Source organism: Psammomys obesus, unplaced genomic scaffold (assembly GCF_907164565.1).
Source record: "Psammomys obesus unplaced genomic scaffold, mPsaObe1.curated_primary_1811, whole genome shotgun sequence".
NCBI classification, from domain to species: domain Eukaryota; kingdom Metazoa; phylum Chordata; class Mammalia; order Rodentia; family Muridae; genus Psammomys; species Psammomys obesus.
Genome location: NW_026596134.1, coordinates 4,740,954 through 4,759,465, shown reverse-complemented (window position 1 = coordinate 4,759,465; position 18,512 = coordinate 4,740,954). Strand labels below are relative to the sequence as shown.

At 52.4% G+C, this 18,512-nt stretch overlaps 1 protein-coding gene across 4 annotated transcripts in view; it reads right to left on the bottom strand.

Annotated features, from left to right (window-relative positions):
• Positions 1-532: 532 nt before the first annotated feature.
• Positions 533-18,512, bottom strand: part of Bcl11b (BCL11 transcription factor B) — an 87,401-nt gene continuing 69,421 nt past the window's right edge. For all 4 annotated transcript variants that reach the window (XM_055593165.1, XM_055593167.1, XM_055593166.1 and 1 more), the window contains one exon: positions 533-3,151. In XM_055593165.1, coding sequence (XP_055449140.1) covers positions 1,137-3,151 — 2,015 coding nt within the window. In that variant the 3' untranslated portion in view covers positions 533-1,136. The remainder of the gene's footprint in view (positions 3,152-18,512) is intronic.

Below are 18,512 nucleotides of genomic sequence, written 5' to 3'. Positions count from 1 at the left end.
GTAGCAGTGGCTACCTGGGACTTATCTGTAGGCTGGGGGCTGAAAAGAGAGAAGCCATCATGCCAGGAGAAGCCTGCAAGAACATTTTGAGTCTCTTCCTTCCTGCCACTGCAGGCCACTGCTGTCTACCCAGTAGATACCCTCAGCCATTTCATGCAGCCAAATCTACAGCAAAGGGCAGAGGCGGTTTCCCAGGATACACCAAGCTCCCCAGAAAAGGACAGCATCTCCCAGTAACGCTGGATCGCAGGACTCTCGGGCCTGTTCCTGGAGTCACCCTGGAAAAGTTTCTCCCGAGTCGGGGAGAGGCTCGCCTGCCACACCCCCCTCCAAATTTTCCTTCCATAGTATGAAAGCTGAATTCCACACAGAGAAGGTCTCTGCGGCCAAGGAGGACATCAGTACTACCTCTCCGATCCGGTGCTAAAACAAAGTGCTACAACTTTAAAGATTGTAATCCGCTGTACATCCACCTCCCGGAAGAAAAAAAAAAATGCTTTTGAAAGCCACTCCCCACCCCACCCCCAAATAAAGAACCCCACATGCCACTTTTTTTTTATTTCAGGACAAAAGTAAATGATGAAAAGGCAAACAACTTTAAAAGTCATGTAAGTGTTGGCTTCTTGACAAGAAATTACACATGCTTAGCTTAAATTTCAAAAAAGCAGCACCCCCCCCACACACAAAAATTATAATTTAAAAGCTAGCTTCCCTCTACATCACTTGCGAGCCATTGCTCAGACTACCGGGTTATTAAAAACGAAGGGATGGATACCCAACAAAATCTTTTAAAGGAATTTAAACAGAAATAATAATAATAATAATAAGTACCTGTACGTACATGCCAAAAAATTACAAAACCCAATAAATACAGAAATTATTGCACAGTTAAAAGGCTCCACAATTTTTTTTTCTTTTTTTCTTTTTTTCTTTTTTTTAATTTTTTACTGCCTTAATCAACCCTCAGGTTTCCATAGGACTTCGCAGACACAGGTTAGGTTGGACTGCCGCCTCCCTGGGCCCCGGAGACAGAGAGGCCAGTCCGGTCACCAGGTCCCATTGGCGATGGTTGGCGATGGTCACGCTGTACAGTCGCACACAGTATCCCCCCCCCACGCACGCACGCACGCACGCACTTAGCTCCTCTCGGCCTGCTCGATTTTGACGTCATTAGTCAGCAAATGTTCCCCGTGCCACTTTTTCATGTGTTTCTCCAGGGTGCTGTAGACGCTGAAGGGCATCTGGCAGATGTCGCAGCGGTACACCTCCTTGCCGATCTGCCCGTGCGTCTTCATGTGGCGGGTGAGCTTGCTGCTCTGCGCGCACGCGTAGTTGCACAGCTCGCACTTGTAAGGCCGCTCTCCGGTGTGGCTCCTGCGGTGCACCGTCAGGTTGCTGCAGTTCTTGAAGACCTTGCCGCAGTACTCGCACGTGTCGCTGCGGCGGCCCTCCTTGGAGCTGGGCCGCCCGGGCCCCGGGCCCCCCAGGTGGGGCGTGCTGCCCCCGCTGGCCGTGCCGCTGCGCCCCGACAGCCCTCCGTCCAGCAGGTCCCCGGGCGGCGTGGAGAAGCGCAGGCTGCCGTTCTCCGACGAGTGCTCCGACGACGTGGCGAAAGGGGACTGGCGCGCGTCCGTGAAGCCCAGGAAAGGGTCCTTCATGAAGTGGCGCGACGCCGCGTAGCCCACGAGCCACTGCGAGTACACGTTCTCGGAGGGGATGAGGGCGGCGGGGGGCAGCTCCAGGTCCTTCTCCACCTTGATGCGCTTGGCCGCGTGCAGCGCGGGCCCGCCGAGCCCCGGGCTGGGCAGCGGCGCGGGCTTCCGTGGGAAGAGGGCGGGGAAGGGCTCTGCGCCCGGGGCGAAGGCCCCGCCGCGCCCGTTCACCGCGCCCGGGGCACCCGCGTCCCCGCAGCCGCCGGCTCCCGCGTCCCCGGCGTCGCCCGCACGCTTGAGGAAGGCGCCTCGCTTCTCCCCGTACTGCGGCAGCGCGCCCAGCCCCGCATCCTCCATCACCTTGCCCAGAGCCAGTGCCTTCTCGTCCGCCAGCGCCGCGGCTGTGGCCCCGGCGCCCGCCACGCCCGGTGGCACACCGCCCCCGTTCTCACGGCCTCGGCCCAGCTCCGAGTCCATGCTGAAGCTCGACTCAGGCCGGCTCTCGTTCTCCAGCAGCAGCTCCTCCTCCTCCTCCTCCTCGTCCTCGTCGTCCTCGGGCTCCGGGCCCAGCGATGGGTCGCTCTCGTGGTGGCGGAAGTCGCCGTCGGCCGCTTTGAGGTCGCCAGGCAGCTCGCTGGTCCCCGGCTCGGGGGAGCTGGCAGCCGACAGCCCGTCGTCGGAGCGGCCGGCCAGCGAGCCCGCCTTGTGCATGTGCGTCTTCATGTGGCGCTTGAGCTTGCTCGCCTGCGAGCACGCGTGGTCGCACAGCTGGCACTTGTAGGGCTTCTCGCCCGTGTGGCTGCGCCGGTGCACGATGAGATTGCTCTGGAATTTGAAGGTTTTGCCACAGAACTCACAGGACTTGCTCTTGGCAGGCGGCTGAGGCGGCGGCGTGCCCGCGGGCATGGGTGGCAGCGGTGGCGTGCTGAGGAATGGGGACTTGGGGCTGGGCTGGAAAGGGTTCAGCAGCCGGTGCATAGGGTTGCCACGGCCTGGGGACACGGGCGGCGGCGTGGAGCTGTTGCCCGCCAGTTCTCGCAGCCGCCGTGAGAAGTCCATGGCGGGAGAGTCTATGGCCATGGGGTTTAGGCGCATGACTCGGTCGAAGGCACTGGGGTGCTGGGCCACCAGCCCCATCTCCTCTGCACTGAGGCGGTGTGGGTCCAGGTGATGGCGTGGAGGTGGGCTGAAGAGCGGTGGCGTGCCCGGCAGGCGGCCCTCGCCGAAGCCTGGGTGGTCCCGCAGGATGGGGCCCGTCATACGCAGCAGGTTGAATGGATTGCTGTCCCCCAGGAAATTCATGAGTGGGGACTGTGCCACGGCCTCCGGCCCGAGCGGCGGCGGGATGGTGAGCCTGGGCGTGAGCGAGGTGCTGGCTGGCCCGGGCTCCAGGTAGATGCGGAAGCCGTGCGTGTTCTGCGCGTGCTGCAGCAGGAACCAGGCGCTGTTGAAGGGCTGCTTGCATGTTGTGCAAATGTAGCTGGAAGGCTCATCTTTACCTGGGGAAACACGAAGAAGAAAGGGGGAGCGTGAGCGATTTCGGGGAAGCTAGGGCGGCCGCAGAGGTGGGCAGGCCTCACGGCCTCCACCCGGACAACAAAATCCGTAAGAGGCGCAGGGAATCCTTGGAGTCACTTGGGCAGTCAAGGGGACAGACAGGCCTCACCCAAACCACCCGGATGGCAGGGGACAACAGGATCTATGGGGAGGCTCCAGGACTCCAGGGAGTCGCTTTCACAGCTGAAGAGTGAACAGGCCTCACAGAATCCACCCAAATGGCAGAAGACACCAAGATCTACTAGCAGGCCTCAGGTCCCCCTGGAGTAGCTTGCATTTAATAGGCCCAGCGTTGCTTCCCTAAAACTGTCCCTATTTCATCATTTTGGGGACCAGAAGGGAGAGCGACAATGGCTACATTATGTAAGAGAAAACCAGGGTATAAACCCCAAACCTCACCCCACGCCATCTAGACCAGGGTATAACTCAGTCACTGTTGACCTGTGTTACACCCCACCCTTGTAATTCATTGCTGGGGTGAGAAGGGGGTGTGGGGCCTCAGCATAGCAGATGCCAATATTCCCACCTTCCAGTGGGGCAGACAGAAAAGCAGACACCTCATCAAATGTCTCCTCTGGGATTTAAAAAAAAAAAAAAAAAAGTCACTCCACCATATTGGAACTACCGACTCCATTGCTCGGCAAACTTAAAAAAAAAAGAATTTAACAGAGCTATGAGGTGGAACGTGGAATGAGCTATGTGGTGTAATGTCTGCCTAGCATGTATGAGGACGCAAGTTCGGTTCCCAGCAATGCCAGAAACAGACATCCAGCCTGCGCTATGATACTTTGCCTACATGGGAGATTTTAGCCACAGGAAATTCCTCTTTCACGGTCCAGTATCTGTGCCGAAAATCCTGTCCAATAGAAACCCCAAAAAGATGAAGCAAGACTAACACAGTGCAAAAGCCTGCTACTCTGGACAGCCGCCCTCACCTACAGCCAAACACACACACACACACACACACACACACACACACACAGAGTGTGGAAATCAGCTCCACAACTCTCAAGCAGGACGGGGGAAGGGGGGGACTCTAGCCTGAAAGGGTAGTTTGAGGGCTTCTGCCAGAAGACAAAGGAATGAAAGGCAGTCTCCGAACGTGACAGCAGTCAGGATGAACAGCCACGTGTGTTGATTTGCTACAACTGGCTTGGGTGACATGAGTAACAAATGGCAGTGGACATTAGTGGCCCTGAGCCAAAACACCACATATTTGTCAGTCATCAGAGCAGTTGCAAGATGGAGGCTGAACCTCTTGTCTGGAGCCATTGACCTCGACGTGAGGCCACACTCTGCCTGCCAGAACCTTCCTAATGCTTTAGAGGAGCAAGACAGGCCTGTCTGCCATCATTACATGCAGCATCTCAGAAGAACAGGCCTCTTATTCCAGACCTGGCGCAGGGTTTGACAACCTCAGTCTTGAACAGCCCCTCTCCCCTGTTTAAACTCGCCTGTATCAAAAAGATATTAATGCTGACACTAAGTCAGTAGCTTCAAACTCCCTGGCAAAGCCGAACATAAACGCTGTTACCGTACCCCACAGCAGACGAGGCTGTGGGACTAGACCTGACAAGCCACCATCTTTGCCGTGCCACCCGCCTAACCTGGGACTTCTATGATCCTGGGCAGACGGCATCGTCACTTCCCACCAGTTAGTTACACTTCCTAGGAGGCTGCGCCTCTCGCAGTGTACATGTGTTCTGAAGGCCACCTCAGCCTCAGTTTCCAGTGCGAACCTCTCTAAGTTAGGACCCACAGAAAAGTACTATGTCGTGGCGCAGCGTTGAGATTCCCTTGGACCACTGCACCAGCAAGCCCAGGACAAGCAGCAACTGGAATCCGACACATGCTTTTGCAAGCCAGAAGTTATCCCACCGTCCCCTGAGATTGCATCTGGGGGTTCGGTGAGGAAGGCAGTAAAGCAGAGAGAAAGACAGAAATAAAAGGACTATGAAAGTTCAACCTCGTTCCACTGTACATGTGTGTTCATGTATGCAGGAGTGCCTGTGTGTGTGAGTGTGTGTGTGTGTGTGTGTGTGTGTGTGTGTGTGTGTGTACGCTAGCGGACAGCCTCAGGTGTCATTCCTTATTAAGCATCATCTTATCTTGAGACAGGGTTGAGACAGGGTCTGTCACTGGGATGTGGGCCTCACAGACAGGCTAGACCGACTGGCCGGTGTACCCTGGAGATGGTCTCCCCCCTCCCACCTCCCCAGCACTGACAGTATAAGGAAATGACATCGCTCCTTGGGGTTTGTTTATGTGTATTCTAGGGATTGACCTCTGGTACTCAAACCTGCATGGCATGTCTTTACAGAAGGCCATCTCTCCAGGCCTCACTCCATCTTTTAAACTGCCACAGGAGAGCTGAGGGCACAGCTCAGGCATAGAGGGCCTACCAGGCAAATGTGAGGCCCTCGGTACAGTCTTCCACACCAGACCCTCCAGCAAAACAAAACAAAAACAAAAACCAACCAATCAACCGAGCAGTCCGGGAGAACAGAGGCTGTTGCTCGCTTTAGGTGTCTCAGCCTGTCTGGACGGGTCTGTACTCAGCACAGGACCCCTAAACGGGATCTTCTGTCTTAGCCTGGTTTCACAAGGCCTGGGTAGCCGCGATGCCCATGATCAGAGCCTGAGGCTAACAGAGAAGCTGTGCCTCTCCAAAGCCTTGACACAACCCCCCCTCCCCGTCCCTCTCCTCAGCTTATTAGCTAACGTGCCTGGGGGACAGGGTGCTTTGCCCCCGACAGCAACTGAAGAGCTGGCTGGAAGGCAGATCTAGACTTTTCCTCATTGTGTGTGTGTGTGTGTGTGTGTGTGTGTGTGTGTGTGTACACATGTGTCATAAGGTTAATACAAGTCCTCTTCAGGCACGTTCATGTACACAGTGTGTATGTGTGTGTGTATATGCGCGTGAGAAAGCTAGAGCTACTTCAGCTGCTAACAAAAATGAAGTAGCATGTCCTAGGAGGTCACATATCAAATTAATGGATGTTCCTGTACCCTTCTCCAGGGCCCAGCCACTCTAAGTAATGGATTTATGGTACATGGCTGCTGACATCTTGGTTTTCTTTAAGTAGAGGCCCATCTTGTCTCAGGATCTCCATTTCCTTGAGTAGCTCTGAAGCACTTCCTGTCTCTTTATCTGGTGGCCACATATTTTTCTAAACTGTTCTATGGCTATCGAGCAAGCAATGTGGCTACCCAACAAATACAGAAGTCCAAAGTAGGCTAGGCAACTAGGTAGCCAAAATAACTGATTACATTAATAATAACAATTTTAAAAAGCAGTGACAAGGAAGCCCATGGCTGCATGTTCTAGAACTCAGATGTTTCTTAAGATGCCACCTCCGTAGTTAACTGTGAGGAGAACTAGGGCTGATTACCCGTCAAGTCAGATTTCAGGGCCACTTGTCACCCCAGAGTGAGAGCTAGCTTTACCAGAGCACCTAAATGTCCTTCTACAGAACTCCAGGATTCACTCACTACAGGCAGCGGCCATCCCAGTACATGACAGGGGGAAAAACATCTCCGACGCTTGAAGCCCTTCTTAGATAACTCTCTCCCCAGCCACCCCCTTCTTTTTTAAAATAAAATGATCATTTCCATGATGACCTCATGGCTGTCTCTTGCATGCAAATAGCCCTGAGCACGGGGGTGCTCACTTTTAAGAACCGAACAATGTCAGAGAGTCTTTGACGAGCTGCTTGGAACATCTTTCTATTCAAGAACTGAATGAGGATTTTATAGACACAGCACAGACACAGATGGTCGCTTTTAGACGTGGCAGAAGAGCCTCAGACAGCGGGTTGTTTCTGACTCAGGGCTGGCCTCAGCTCATCCCAAACTTTTCCTCACTGCCACCTCCTCCTCCTCAAACTCACAGCTACCTGCACACAGGTGGTCCGGTGGATGTCCTGCAGTAGGAGGTGGCTGTTTTGCTAATGGCTGGGACAGGATCCACTGGCCTCACACTGTTGTTACTGCTGCTGTTATCTTTAGCTGCTGCTGCTAAAGATCCCAACTGCTGGATCCAGATTACTTCAGAAGCCTCAGTCCTGGCCTACAGACCTAGAAATGTCAGCTGCATTTGTCTCACTAAATCACACTGGGCAGCTCAGAATCCAGGCCCCCGTCCTGTCATCTCTTGCTTCCTCTGTCCTTATTTTCATAGATCTTTGGAGCACACACTGAGCTCTCTTTGTTGGAGCAGCTACCAATGTTCTCAGCATTTTCAAATGCAGAAGCCTACCCCAGATGTCTTCTGACAAGAGCCACACACACATCAGGGCATCACCAAACCCTCGTGCCTGGTTCACTAGAAGGCGCAGTCAAACAAGTGATATCAGTCACCTTTCTGAGCCTTGATTCCTAGTCACCAAAACAGAAAAAAATAGACCTGGGAGGTCCTGCCTCTGTAAGCTGCTCATTGCTGTACAGATGTGGCAGTAGAAACAGGTATTGTGGGTTTTGTTACCCATCCTCGCACATGGCTAGAAGCCCTTTGGTTTAAGGCCTGGATGAATCGTAATGTAGCTTGCCTCAAACACAGCAAACGTTGAAGGTCACTTCTGTCCAAGCAGGGGAACTGGTCTGGGCCTCCTGGGCTCCTCGGGAAACCACAAAGCACTGCACAGCTCGCTTAGCGATTTCGCTGCCTCAGCTCATGTCATCCTTGTTCACCACAGCCTCTGAGGGAAGCCAGGCGAGGACCATGATCATCGCTAGATCATGAGGACATGCAATTTAGAAAATTGAAGTCACACAGCCAGGAAGTGGCAGGGCCGCGCCCTCACCCTCTTCCCTAGCCCTGTACAGGACCCCAGTGGCCTCCCCGGACAACACCTGGCAACCATGGGGTCTGTCACCCTTCAGTTTCACAATGACAGTGCCCTCTCGTGGAAGGGCACCGACTGGCCTTGGACAGTCTCCCGTTAGGTCTACCACAGACCTTCACCCTAGGGGTGGAGCAAGGGAGTCATTTTACAGAGCCTGAGAGCATACTGAGTGGCGTACGCTGCTTGGAGGACCCAGGGTTGGGACCACACGACACTGAGGTGGTTGAACCTTGACAGGAATTGGTACCTCTGGGTGTCTCACAGAAGGCTGGTTCTCTCTCAACACTTCACACACACACACACACACACACACACACACACACACACACAAACCTACAACTGCTAAGAGTTCTATCTCCACAGTTCCATGAGGGCAATAACTACAACCATTATTCAGGTGACAAATAGATCTCACGTTCATTTAAAACCTGCTCCCCCCACCACGGGACTGGAGAGATGGCTCAAAGCACTGATTGCTCTTTCATAGGACTCTGGTTCAATTCCCAGCACCCACATGGCAGCTCACAACTGTCTGTAACTCCAGTTCCAGGAGATCTGATGCCTCCTTGCATTTGCACAGACATACAGGCAGGCAAAACACCGATACACAGAAAATAAAATAAATAAATAGATTTTAAAATAAAATAAAAACTGCTTCCTGGGCTGGGGGTGTATTCTAATGTTCCATTGGTAGAGCACTTGCCTAACACGAATGAAGCCCTGGGTCCACCCCCCCAAATCTCTCAGCACCCCACCCCCAAAAATGTCTTTCATGATGTCAGAGAGAAAAATGTCAGCTAGTCATCTACGAATCCATAAGCAACCTGCTGGTTCCCAATTCATCCCATCAGACCTCAGCCCTGGGAGGCAGAAGGCAGAACTGTGGAATGACAGAGGTACTAGCAGACAAGAAGAAATCTATACTTCGAGCAGGCATGGGCCAAGTACTCCAGGGGCTTCATGCAACACCCACACAGCTCCGGAAATGCAGCCTGCCGTCATGATCACTTTACAGATGAGGACACTAAGGATCGGAAGAGATGAGGGGATCTGCCTGCTGTCCGACAGCTGGCAAGTGGCAGTGTCTGTGGGACATACTGTTAAGATGAAAGTCACCCAAGAGAGAAGTGTCTGAGGCTCGGGGGCTTGGGATGGAGGTGGGTGTGTGTGCCTTGGTGTTGTGCCTTCCGCCTCAGCTTACGTGTGAACAACAACAAAAAAAGGCAAGATGTGTTGCTTTGGGCTAGAATTGTGGTAAGTGAATTCATGCCGATTAGCTCATGCGAACAGAGCAGATCCGCAAGCGAGCCACACAGGGCTGTGACAGTGGCCGTGGGGGTGCTATGCATGAGGGTCAACACTTGATGATGTGCTCAGCTGGCCTCAGTCTAACAGACATACCCATCTACCCATCTGCTCCCCCTGCAAACCTTGCAGTCCTCTTTGGGGTCTGTGCACCAGAGAGCCTTGAGCAAATACAAGGAGCTTGGGCCTCTTTTGCTGTCCGTGGGTCCCCAGCACACCAGAGCTCAAGCAGTGGGAACCGGAACAGATGGGGCTGGGCGAACCTGTAAGTTCTTCATGTCGGCTGAGAACAAGCATGGCATGAACCTTTAGCTCACTGGCTGGATACCCCGCGTGTGCTTGATACTTCTCTGGCAGCTAGATACACACAGCTCACAGTCAAGAGGAAATGGAGAAGTTAGTGAAAAGCGTGCGCGACGGAACTGGGGAGATAGCCCAGACAGTTCAGTGCTTGCCTCAAAAGGTCAGAGTTCAATTTCCAGAACTCATGTTACAAAAAAAAGGTCCAGGCCCGATGACACCCATTAGTAATCTCATTGCTGAGATCCCAGAAGCCCTTTTGCCAGTGAAACCAGTCTGCTTGGCCGTTTCTAGGCTCGTCAAGAAACTTTTGACAAGTGGATACCATTTGAGGCTGTCCTCTGGCCTCTAACACATATGCAGCCCTATGCCCCACCCCACACACCTGGGTTGTATGAGTGATGCTGAGAAAAAATTTAGGGTGCTGACTGAGGATTCAAGGGCATGGCTGCACTGGAGATTAGAACTTGCATCATACCGACTTGTGTCTTACACCCCCAGAACTGCACACCGTGGCCACGTACAGAAGAAAACAAAGGCAGTGTAGGTGCACGACTGGCCTTGGACTGTCCCCATACTCCATCTTATGGCTGGGTCCAAAGCTTATCTTGCCGAGTGCTGAAGCCCCAGTCCCCTTGGTGGTGAGGCTCATAGGCGTGCTTTGATGTCTGTGCCCTGCGGTCCTGCCGTCGTTTGCTATAGCCTGTGACAGTCCCTTGTCAGACCTGACAGTGTCAGGTTGCTGGACATTAGGGAGGCTCCAGGTAAACGGCCCAAGATGGGGTCCCCCATCCTGTGCTTCCTGGGAATGCAGCAGGTGACGGGAGACAGCAGATGCACACCCTGCCTATGTGTGTCACCATGTCCACCCATGTGTTTTCCCAAGGACGGTGCCACAGAGAGCGTCGCCGCCACGTGTCACGGAATACCTGTGTTCTGCTCCCCACCCGAACTGCCACACGTTGGCATGCTGGATCATGGCACGTTGGGTGCCATGCTGGATCACCATTCTTTGACCTTGGCCTTGCTACCTCTGAACCATGTGAAGAAGAGTTTTGGTTCAAACTCCTTAGGAAAAGGAAATCAAAATCTTGTCACAGGGCCCCACAATTCCCACAGCTCGTTAACCGGAAAAGCTGGGACTCATACTCAGATTTGTCCGACCTGGATTCAACCTGTGTCCTTACTCACAGCTAGCTACCCCTGCCACTAAAGAAGTGCCAACTCTACTGTCACTGGCCCTGAGGGTGGCCTGGACCAGGCAAAACACAGTCATTCGACTTGCTCCTGTGAAGGAGGAAGGAAGGTGTGACGTTGAGAAAATCTTATTCTCTCCCCTCCCTGTGTGGGATCAATGCAACACAGATGACCATATGGCCTCATGGACCAGGTGTTAACTCACCCTGGGAGAAAAAGCTCTGTACTTATCACCTTCACCACAGCGGCAAACCAACCGCCACACAGTCCCCCAAAAGCTAAGCCTTACTGGAAATGTCAGTGAGTCTTGGTTCCCTCCCCTCTAGGAGGCCACAGGTTGGGGTATGGGGCATGGTGGCCAGTTAAACATTAGGCCCAAAGCTACGGGTGGACTTCAGAAATACCAAGGGAACAAGCAGAAAGTTTGGAGCTGGAGCTGGAGGTGATATTCAAGCCAGACACAAAAGAACCAGAGGTGTAGAGGTCAGCGGAGAGGACCGACAGTCCTGCAAGAGAGACTTCGAGCACACCTAAGTGCAGGACAGGCAGTCATGACAGAGGACACAGCTAGGCCTGTCCCAGAGTGAGAGGGAAGTGGGTGATGCCACAGCCATGGAACAGATAGAGTTCCATGCCTTGGATAGGGGGCTGGCTCCACCCACACACTCAGCCTCCCTAACTAAACTAAATGCTGAATGTTCCCAGGAGTTTCGTCTCCAAGGTCACACCGTGTCTGGAAATCCAGAAACTGTACCTTTATGAAAGGTGGCCAGCAATTCCCCAGTGCCCTTTATCCTCGTGTTCTCACCTCCTTCTCCCTATACTCCACAGACAGGTAAAGCACCGTGAGCCAGGACCACTGAGCATCAGGACACGGAGATGAAGGATTGCTTTCTCGGAGCCTACAGTCCAACAAGGCGCTGGTGATTATTTGATTTCTAGCAAGGGTTCAGGCCACCGGCCATTAAAGGAGGATGACCCTGGGGAAGGCCCTCTGCGAACACCCTAATGCTGACTTTAGAAGGGATAGAAAAGACAAGCTAGCAAAGGAAAACAAGTCACAAAAGTGGGGATGGGACCCTCGATGCAAAGATAAAAACACAGAAGGCAGAATTCTAGGAAGTGTTTAGAGCCTATCTGAGGAGGGACAGAAAATGTGTGGGGAGAAAAAGTAACTTAGCGAGATATAAAGCAAAAGAAAAATAATGTTTTTCCAAGTCCATACTCAAGGCCTATTCAAGACAAGAACTTTTTCTGTCCAGCTGAATCTCACTACAGCAAAGAATGCAGGTAAAACCCTTACACAGTTTCCAACTGCCCCCCTCCTCCACCTTCCCAAATGTCGAAACTACAATAAAAACGAAACTTCAAACCAATCTGTGAAGACGTCTAACGTAGGAGGTGGCTCTCAGCCTCTCAGCAGGACGGTTATCACAGCAAACCTCTCATTTGGTAGCTGAGAACCGTGAATCCACACCTTCAGGACCAGGGGTGGTCTCGGCTGCAGGCACCACGCACCCCACATGTCCCAAAACAGTCTTTATTTCAACCGTTCAATTTTGTGGTCAGACCAGGTGTGCAGGGTCGGAGCAACAGCCACCCAGCTCCAAAACAAAGAAATCGCTGACCAAGAGGCTGTGAAAACCAGTTTGTCAGAGACATGAAGAGTGGGGAGGACATGCAAAAGGCACCGGTGATCTTACAGACGACAGCTCCACACAACAACTATGGACGGTCACCCGCAGGGCCCGGCCCTCCCACGAAATCTTCAAGTTCACGGAGAAATAACCCCATTCTTCCGTGTAGTCAGATCCCTTGAAATTTGCACGTTGTAGGCCTCTCGGAACCACACCCACACTTCTCCAGTGGGTTTCTCTGTATGTGTGCGGATGTGTGCTCCTGTGTTCTTGATTAAGCAGCTGCAAGTGTGTAGGGGAGAGCTGGTCTGTGTGTGTTGCAGGCTGGAGGACAACCTAGGATGCTATTTCTGGGGGACCATTCATCTTGGATTTGTTTTGTTTTAAGACAGGGTCTCTCTCTGGCCTAGAGTTTACTAAAAGGCTGGACTGGCTGACTAGAGAGTTGCGGGGAACTGCCTGTCTCGGCCTCGCCAGCCCTGAGATCACAGGCTCATGCCACCATGTTTGGCTTTTTTTTTTTTTTTTTTTTCCATAGGTTCTAAGGATCAAAGGCAGGTCCTCAGGCTTTGCCAGCAAGAGCTTCACCACTGTGCTATCTCCCCAGGCTCCTCCTGAGAGATCTGAGGTGCTGATGGACAAATTCATCTGAGTGGCCATGTCACTCCACGCCCGCCCCAGCCCAGCGTAGGTTTTTCCAGAGCTCAGGAGCAGGAATTGCACAGAGAGAATGTGTCGGAAACAAGCAAAACATCCTTATCGCCTAATGGCTAGAATGCAGTGGTTTTAGGAAACGAGTAGGAAAGGCAGGGGCCTCCGAAGGTGTGTGGGCACCCATCTAGGTACCCTGCACGTTCACATGGCAACCGAGCCTCACCCCGTCAGCTCCCTTCCCTTCTAGGTGACACAGGGCTGTCTCCGGTGCCATGACTTCCTTCACAGGAAAGAAACTGCATCCTTCCTTCCTTTCCTTAAATCCACAAAAATCTCCACTTTCTACCTCAAGAAGTATGGCCGGGGCAGTAAATCTGCTTTTAATGGAGTGTACGTTTAGCTCTGAGGAGATAATTGACGTTATGGAGAGCCTCTACGCCGAGTTATATAGGTTAGCTAATGCAGAGGGGACTCATTACCGACACACTACAAACAAGTCGTAATATATGTATATTGTTCTGAGTGGTGTTATAGCGAAAGTGTTCCGGTCCACGGGGATTGATAAAGCGCAAGAAAACAGCAGATACGCACTTGTAAATTTGTCTCATTTGTCTCTGAAGTTAAAGGTTATTCCCTTGTTCTGAATTTGTAATAAAAACATGCTAGCCCAGGGTTTGTGGAGACTGTTTGAATATTTAAATTGTGTATAATGATAGGCAATTATAGGGTAAAAACTGGACCTTATGAATGGGGGGAGCACCGTGCGGATCACAGAGTGCTTACCCCCTGACGACTCTTTTATCTTTAATGCATTTTGCGAGCACGGCCACCCCCGCTCCCACCCCCGCTCCGCTCCCAAGGGCTGAGGTACACACGGCATTCCACAGCCACTAAGCAGGGACCAGCTACACTTGGGTTTGCTGCGGTAGATGCCCACCGCCCCCACCTTCAGTTCTGCTTCCTTCGGTATGCGGCATGTCTCTCTAACCCCAGATGGAAGCCAGGCAAACGGCAGCTCCTGTCCACGGAGCTGGTGTCAGTGCTGCCGTGTGGCTGAGGAGATGACAGGCCGGGGGGGGGGGGCAGGGGGCTGCAGAGGAGGACAGCATGAATTTCCTCTGCCTCCCCCCCTCCATTCCCTTCCCCCAGGAGCAGTTGGCAGAGAGCCCCAGCTGTGCCCACAGCCTGGGGCGGGGACAGGGACGGCGTTGTGGCTCTTTGCTGCAGCCCAGGTGCCCACCTGGTCCCGGCCGCCAGCCTACCTAGGTTAACCAACTACCATGTAAGCATAACTCCAGCCAGCTTGTCACCGAGCACAAAAGTCATCAGCCAGTGACTGCTCTTTTTTTGCACCACAATTAAGACGAATCAATACGACGTGCCACAAATGGTATTTTACTCTCAATAAGAACTGGAGCCGAGTTTATTCAGAATATTTTAGCGCTTCCCCGGGGGATTTTGGGCCGACGCAGATGGCAAATAAAGTACTCAGCCTAAGGCTACAGCACATTATGGTAATTCTGATGTCAGATGTACTTTAATATACAGCTCTATTTAATCACCCCATTATTTCACATTTCCATATGAAAAACCTGCGGCTCTTCTGCACAGCTTTCCCTCTGCCACCGTGCCAAGCTTCCTTCAGCCCTCTGCCGGCAGCCGGGCTGTGGTCATCCTCACCAGCCAGCCCTACAGCACTGGAGTTTCCGGCTGCCCAGATGAGCAATTAGAAAATCAGAAGACCCGGATGTACGCCAACATCACCACCATGGAAGACAGAAGTTAAGCACACGCTCACATAAAAAAATAACTAGGCACGTGGGGTGATAACACCCACACAGACACACACACACACCCGCACACACTCAGGCAAGGAAAGAAACTAAGGTCAAACAGTGACTACAGCTATGCTTACAAGCATATTCTCCTCCAAACACTAACAGCCCCAGCATGGAGGCTGGGTAGCATCTATGAACTGCCATGGCCTGTGACCCACACCAGCTTTGCCAACTGGTCTTCCCAGCATCCTGCCCACCATCTAGGACAGGAGGAACTGTGCACAGGCAGCCAGGAAGGCTGGCCCAGTGACAAAGGAGGAATTCGGAAGGGCTAAGGCAGGGGAACCACAGTCCAGAACTGTAGGGTCTGAGGCCAGAAGATCCCTGGACCTGGACGCTGTATCAGAGAACCGGAAACCATGAAGCTCAGCCCCCGGGGGAGGTGGGATCCTGTGGATTCCGCATGTCTGCAGAGCCTCGGGCTGGCTGGCTGGCCAGCTGGCTGAGAGCAGCCAGTGGAAACCAGAGTGTTGGCTGGGCCCAGGAAATCACTCTTGTGCAGCCTTGTGGTGTTCCAAAGAAGCTGGGCACAAAACCCACTGACCTCCCCCCTACACCCAATTCTTGAAGATGAGTCCACTGTGGAAGGAAGGCGGTGACGCCTGACACCTGGCCCTATCCGGCTTCACAGTGATGAGTCAATTTAAAGACACAGAACATGATTCTTGGAAATGGTTACAGCATGGGTCATTAGAACAGGCTTTGCCTGGGCGCAGACTGAGTCCGACTCCTAAGAATGGGGGTGGGGTGGCATATCTCCAAGGAAGAAGGGAAACAGGGAAGGAAAAGGAGAGTGGGGAAGAAGGCAGGAAAGAAAGGAGAGATGGCAAAACCAAGCAAGTCACAGAGAACATTCCAGAGTCGCTGGCAAATTCCTAAAAAGAGTCTACTCAGCAATATGAGTGTCGGAGCCAGGCATGGTGGCTCATCCCTGTAATCCCAGCAGCTGGGAGGCAAGGGGGCTACTGTGAGGTGAAGGCCAGCCTGGGCTGCGCAGTAAGTTCTAGGGTGGCCTGAGTTAAAGAGTCCTCCTCCCCAACCTCCCCCCCCCCCAAAAAAATCCCCACAATTCTCCCAGGATCAGCTTAGGGGCTCAGAATGAGGGAGACTGCAGAGAAACCCAGCTTGATTGCAGATGTCCGGCCTACCTACCACACAAGTTCGTCAGGTGATGCCTGTGCTAGCCAGCTTGCCACCAGGGACCCCTGCTACCCACATGGGGCACATCGAAGTCACCCTTAAACCAGGCGTCAGTCATGTTACATGTTAAAATATAACTTTGGAGGTAAAATCTGACAAGAGAAAGTCAATCTCGATTTCCAAGATTTCCTCCTGTTGCTATTTTGCTACAGAACAAACAGATCTTCACATTCCTGGGCCATTTTCTCTTTCTTGGGAAACAGGCTAGACCATTAGCTTTCAGGCTCATCCTTCTAGGGGCCTTTGTCTGGACACATTTCGATTGTCACGTCAAGAAGAAATGGAGGAGGAGCTCCCGCCATCTCTTGGGCAAAGGTCGGGGAGGCCATGATGATGCGCGGGGCCTTCCTCCCACACATGTAGAGTGATCCAGGTCCAAGTGTGCAGCCCAGAGGGTGAGCAGCCCTGGGCCAGCCTCTTCAAGTTGGGATACTAGGCCACACACCTAGCAGAACAGACTACAGAAGAAGAGTGAAAGCAGGGATAAGGGGTAGAGAGACAGAGAGGTTAGGAGGGACAGCGATGGGAGATAGAGTGAAGAAGACCACTTCATCTCCCTCTTGGTGATGAATCTCAGAGCTGATGGTGGCCTCCGAGCCTCCACGCCTTGGAAAGGTGATGACAGCTTGAAAAGTACAAGCAGGCCAAGATCCTGTCCCACCGTCAGCACCCCTGCCCGGCCTGCCACAAGCAGGCCTGTGTGTGAGGCACGCCTCCCTCCAGAGCTCAGAGACCACTGGGGCAGGGCGGCAGAGGCTGCCCTAGATTTGGCAGCTCAGCTGCAGCGGCTGCTGCATGAGACGAAAACCCAAATACACTTCCTGAAGTCGAAGAGATAAAAATACAGTTTCTGCTGCGTAGACCACTCTCGAATTTCTGTGTTATATACGGGGAGGTGGGGAGGGGGGGATGACCACGCAAGCATAAGTGATTTAAAAAAAAATGATCTAGAGAGATTACATAAAAAGCACAATTAAGGGACGCTCACCATCCTGGGGCCTTCGAGAGTATGCTGCTTCTGGGCTATTTTTAGAACAATCACTGAAGTGATTCTTCTTAGTTGTAAAAACACTCCAAATCAGAAAGTCAATTTTTCCTCTATTTGCAGAAGTGAGCTGGCTCCTCTGGACGGAGCGTGCGTGTTTTGCTTGGCGCCTGTTCATAAGACTGTCTTGGCAGCGTTTCCTTGGAGCGCGCACGGTGAACCTGGCTCGCACACACAGTAGCACTTTCATTTGAAGCGCCCCAGCCACGCTTCCCTAATAACAGCCTGGGAACTGCAAAACGCCCGTGAGCCCAGCCCTTTAAATGGGGAACAGAGCAGGGCTCTGGGGCCAGCTCACCGCAACAGAAACTTAGGCTCAGGCCTTCTGTCCAGAAACAGTCTCCCATCAAAAGCGGGAAAACAAAACAACACCAGTGAACTTTCTGGCCACAGGCATACACACTTTCTCTCATCTCCATCCTGACACACACACACACACACACACACACACACACACACACACACACGCCCACCCTCCCTGGCTCCTTACAGCATCGTGCTACCCCGACAGATGCCAGGGTCCCCATTCACGTGGGGTGGACAAACCTGGCTCTCAAGAGCTTCCTCTCCTTAGCTGAATTTGAATGAGTGAGCTCTAGTCTCCTCAGCCATGAATGTGACTAACACCTGTGTTGAAGATGTAAAGGAAGATGCCAGAAAGTCACGTGAGGGGGTCGTACCCGGTCTGCAGACACGGCTCCTGAATGGTAAGACTGCCAAGGAGTAAATGACTGAATAAGTGATTGTAAGTAAATGAATGAGTGACTAAGTGAATAAGTAAAGAGTGAGTGAATTACTGATTGACTGGGTGAATGATTAAGTGGTGAGTGAGTGAGTGAATGAATGAATGAATGAGTGAATGCAAACCAACAAGACAGGACTACAAGTTCTCTCACAACTACTCATGAGCAAACGCCTCTATCACTGATCTGTTAGTCCCACTTGGCCCAGCAACTGGGAGCTGCCAATCAAAGGGGGCGGGACTTACAGGTACAATCTCCATCCCTCCGCAGCATCAAGAAATGTAGCTATTTGGGCCTCTCGGAGCTGGCTCGTCACTACCGGCTGTTTCACACATTCCCTTTTCTTTCTCTCTCTGTGTTGTTTACAAAGGTTTCATTATGTTTTCAACTAATCAGAAAGGCCCCGCTAATACACAATTAACATGTGATTATAAAAAAAAAAATTAAAATAGCTTCCAGAAGAAGGAAACGTAATTAAGTAGAGAATGCTTTTCAATAAGAGCTTGCTTTAACCCATTGTCAGAACACAGTCTTCGTTCG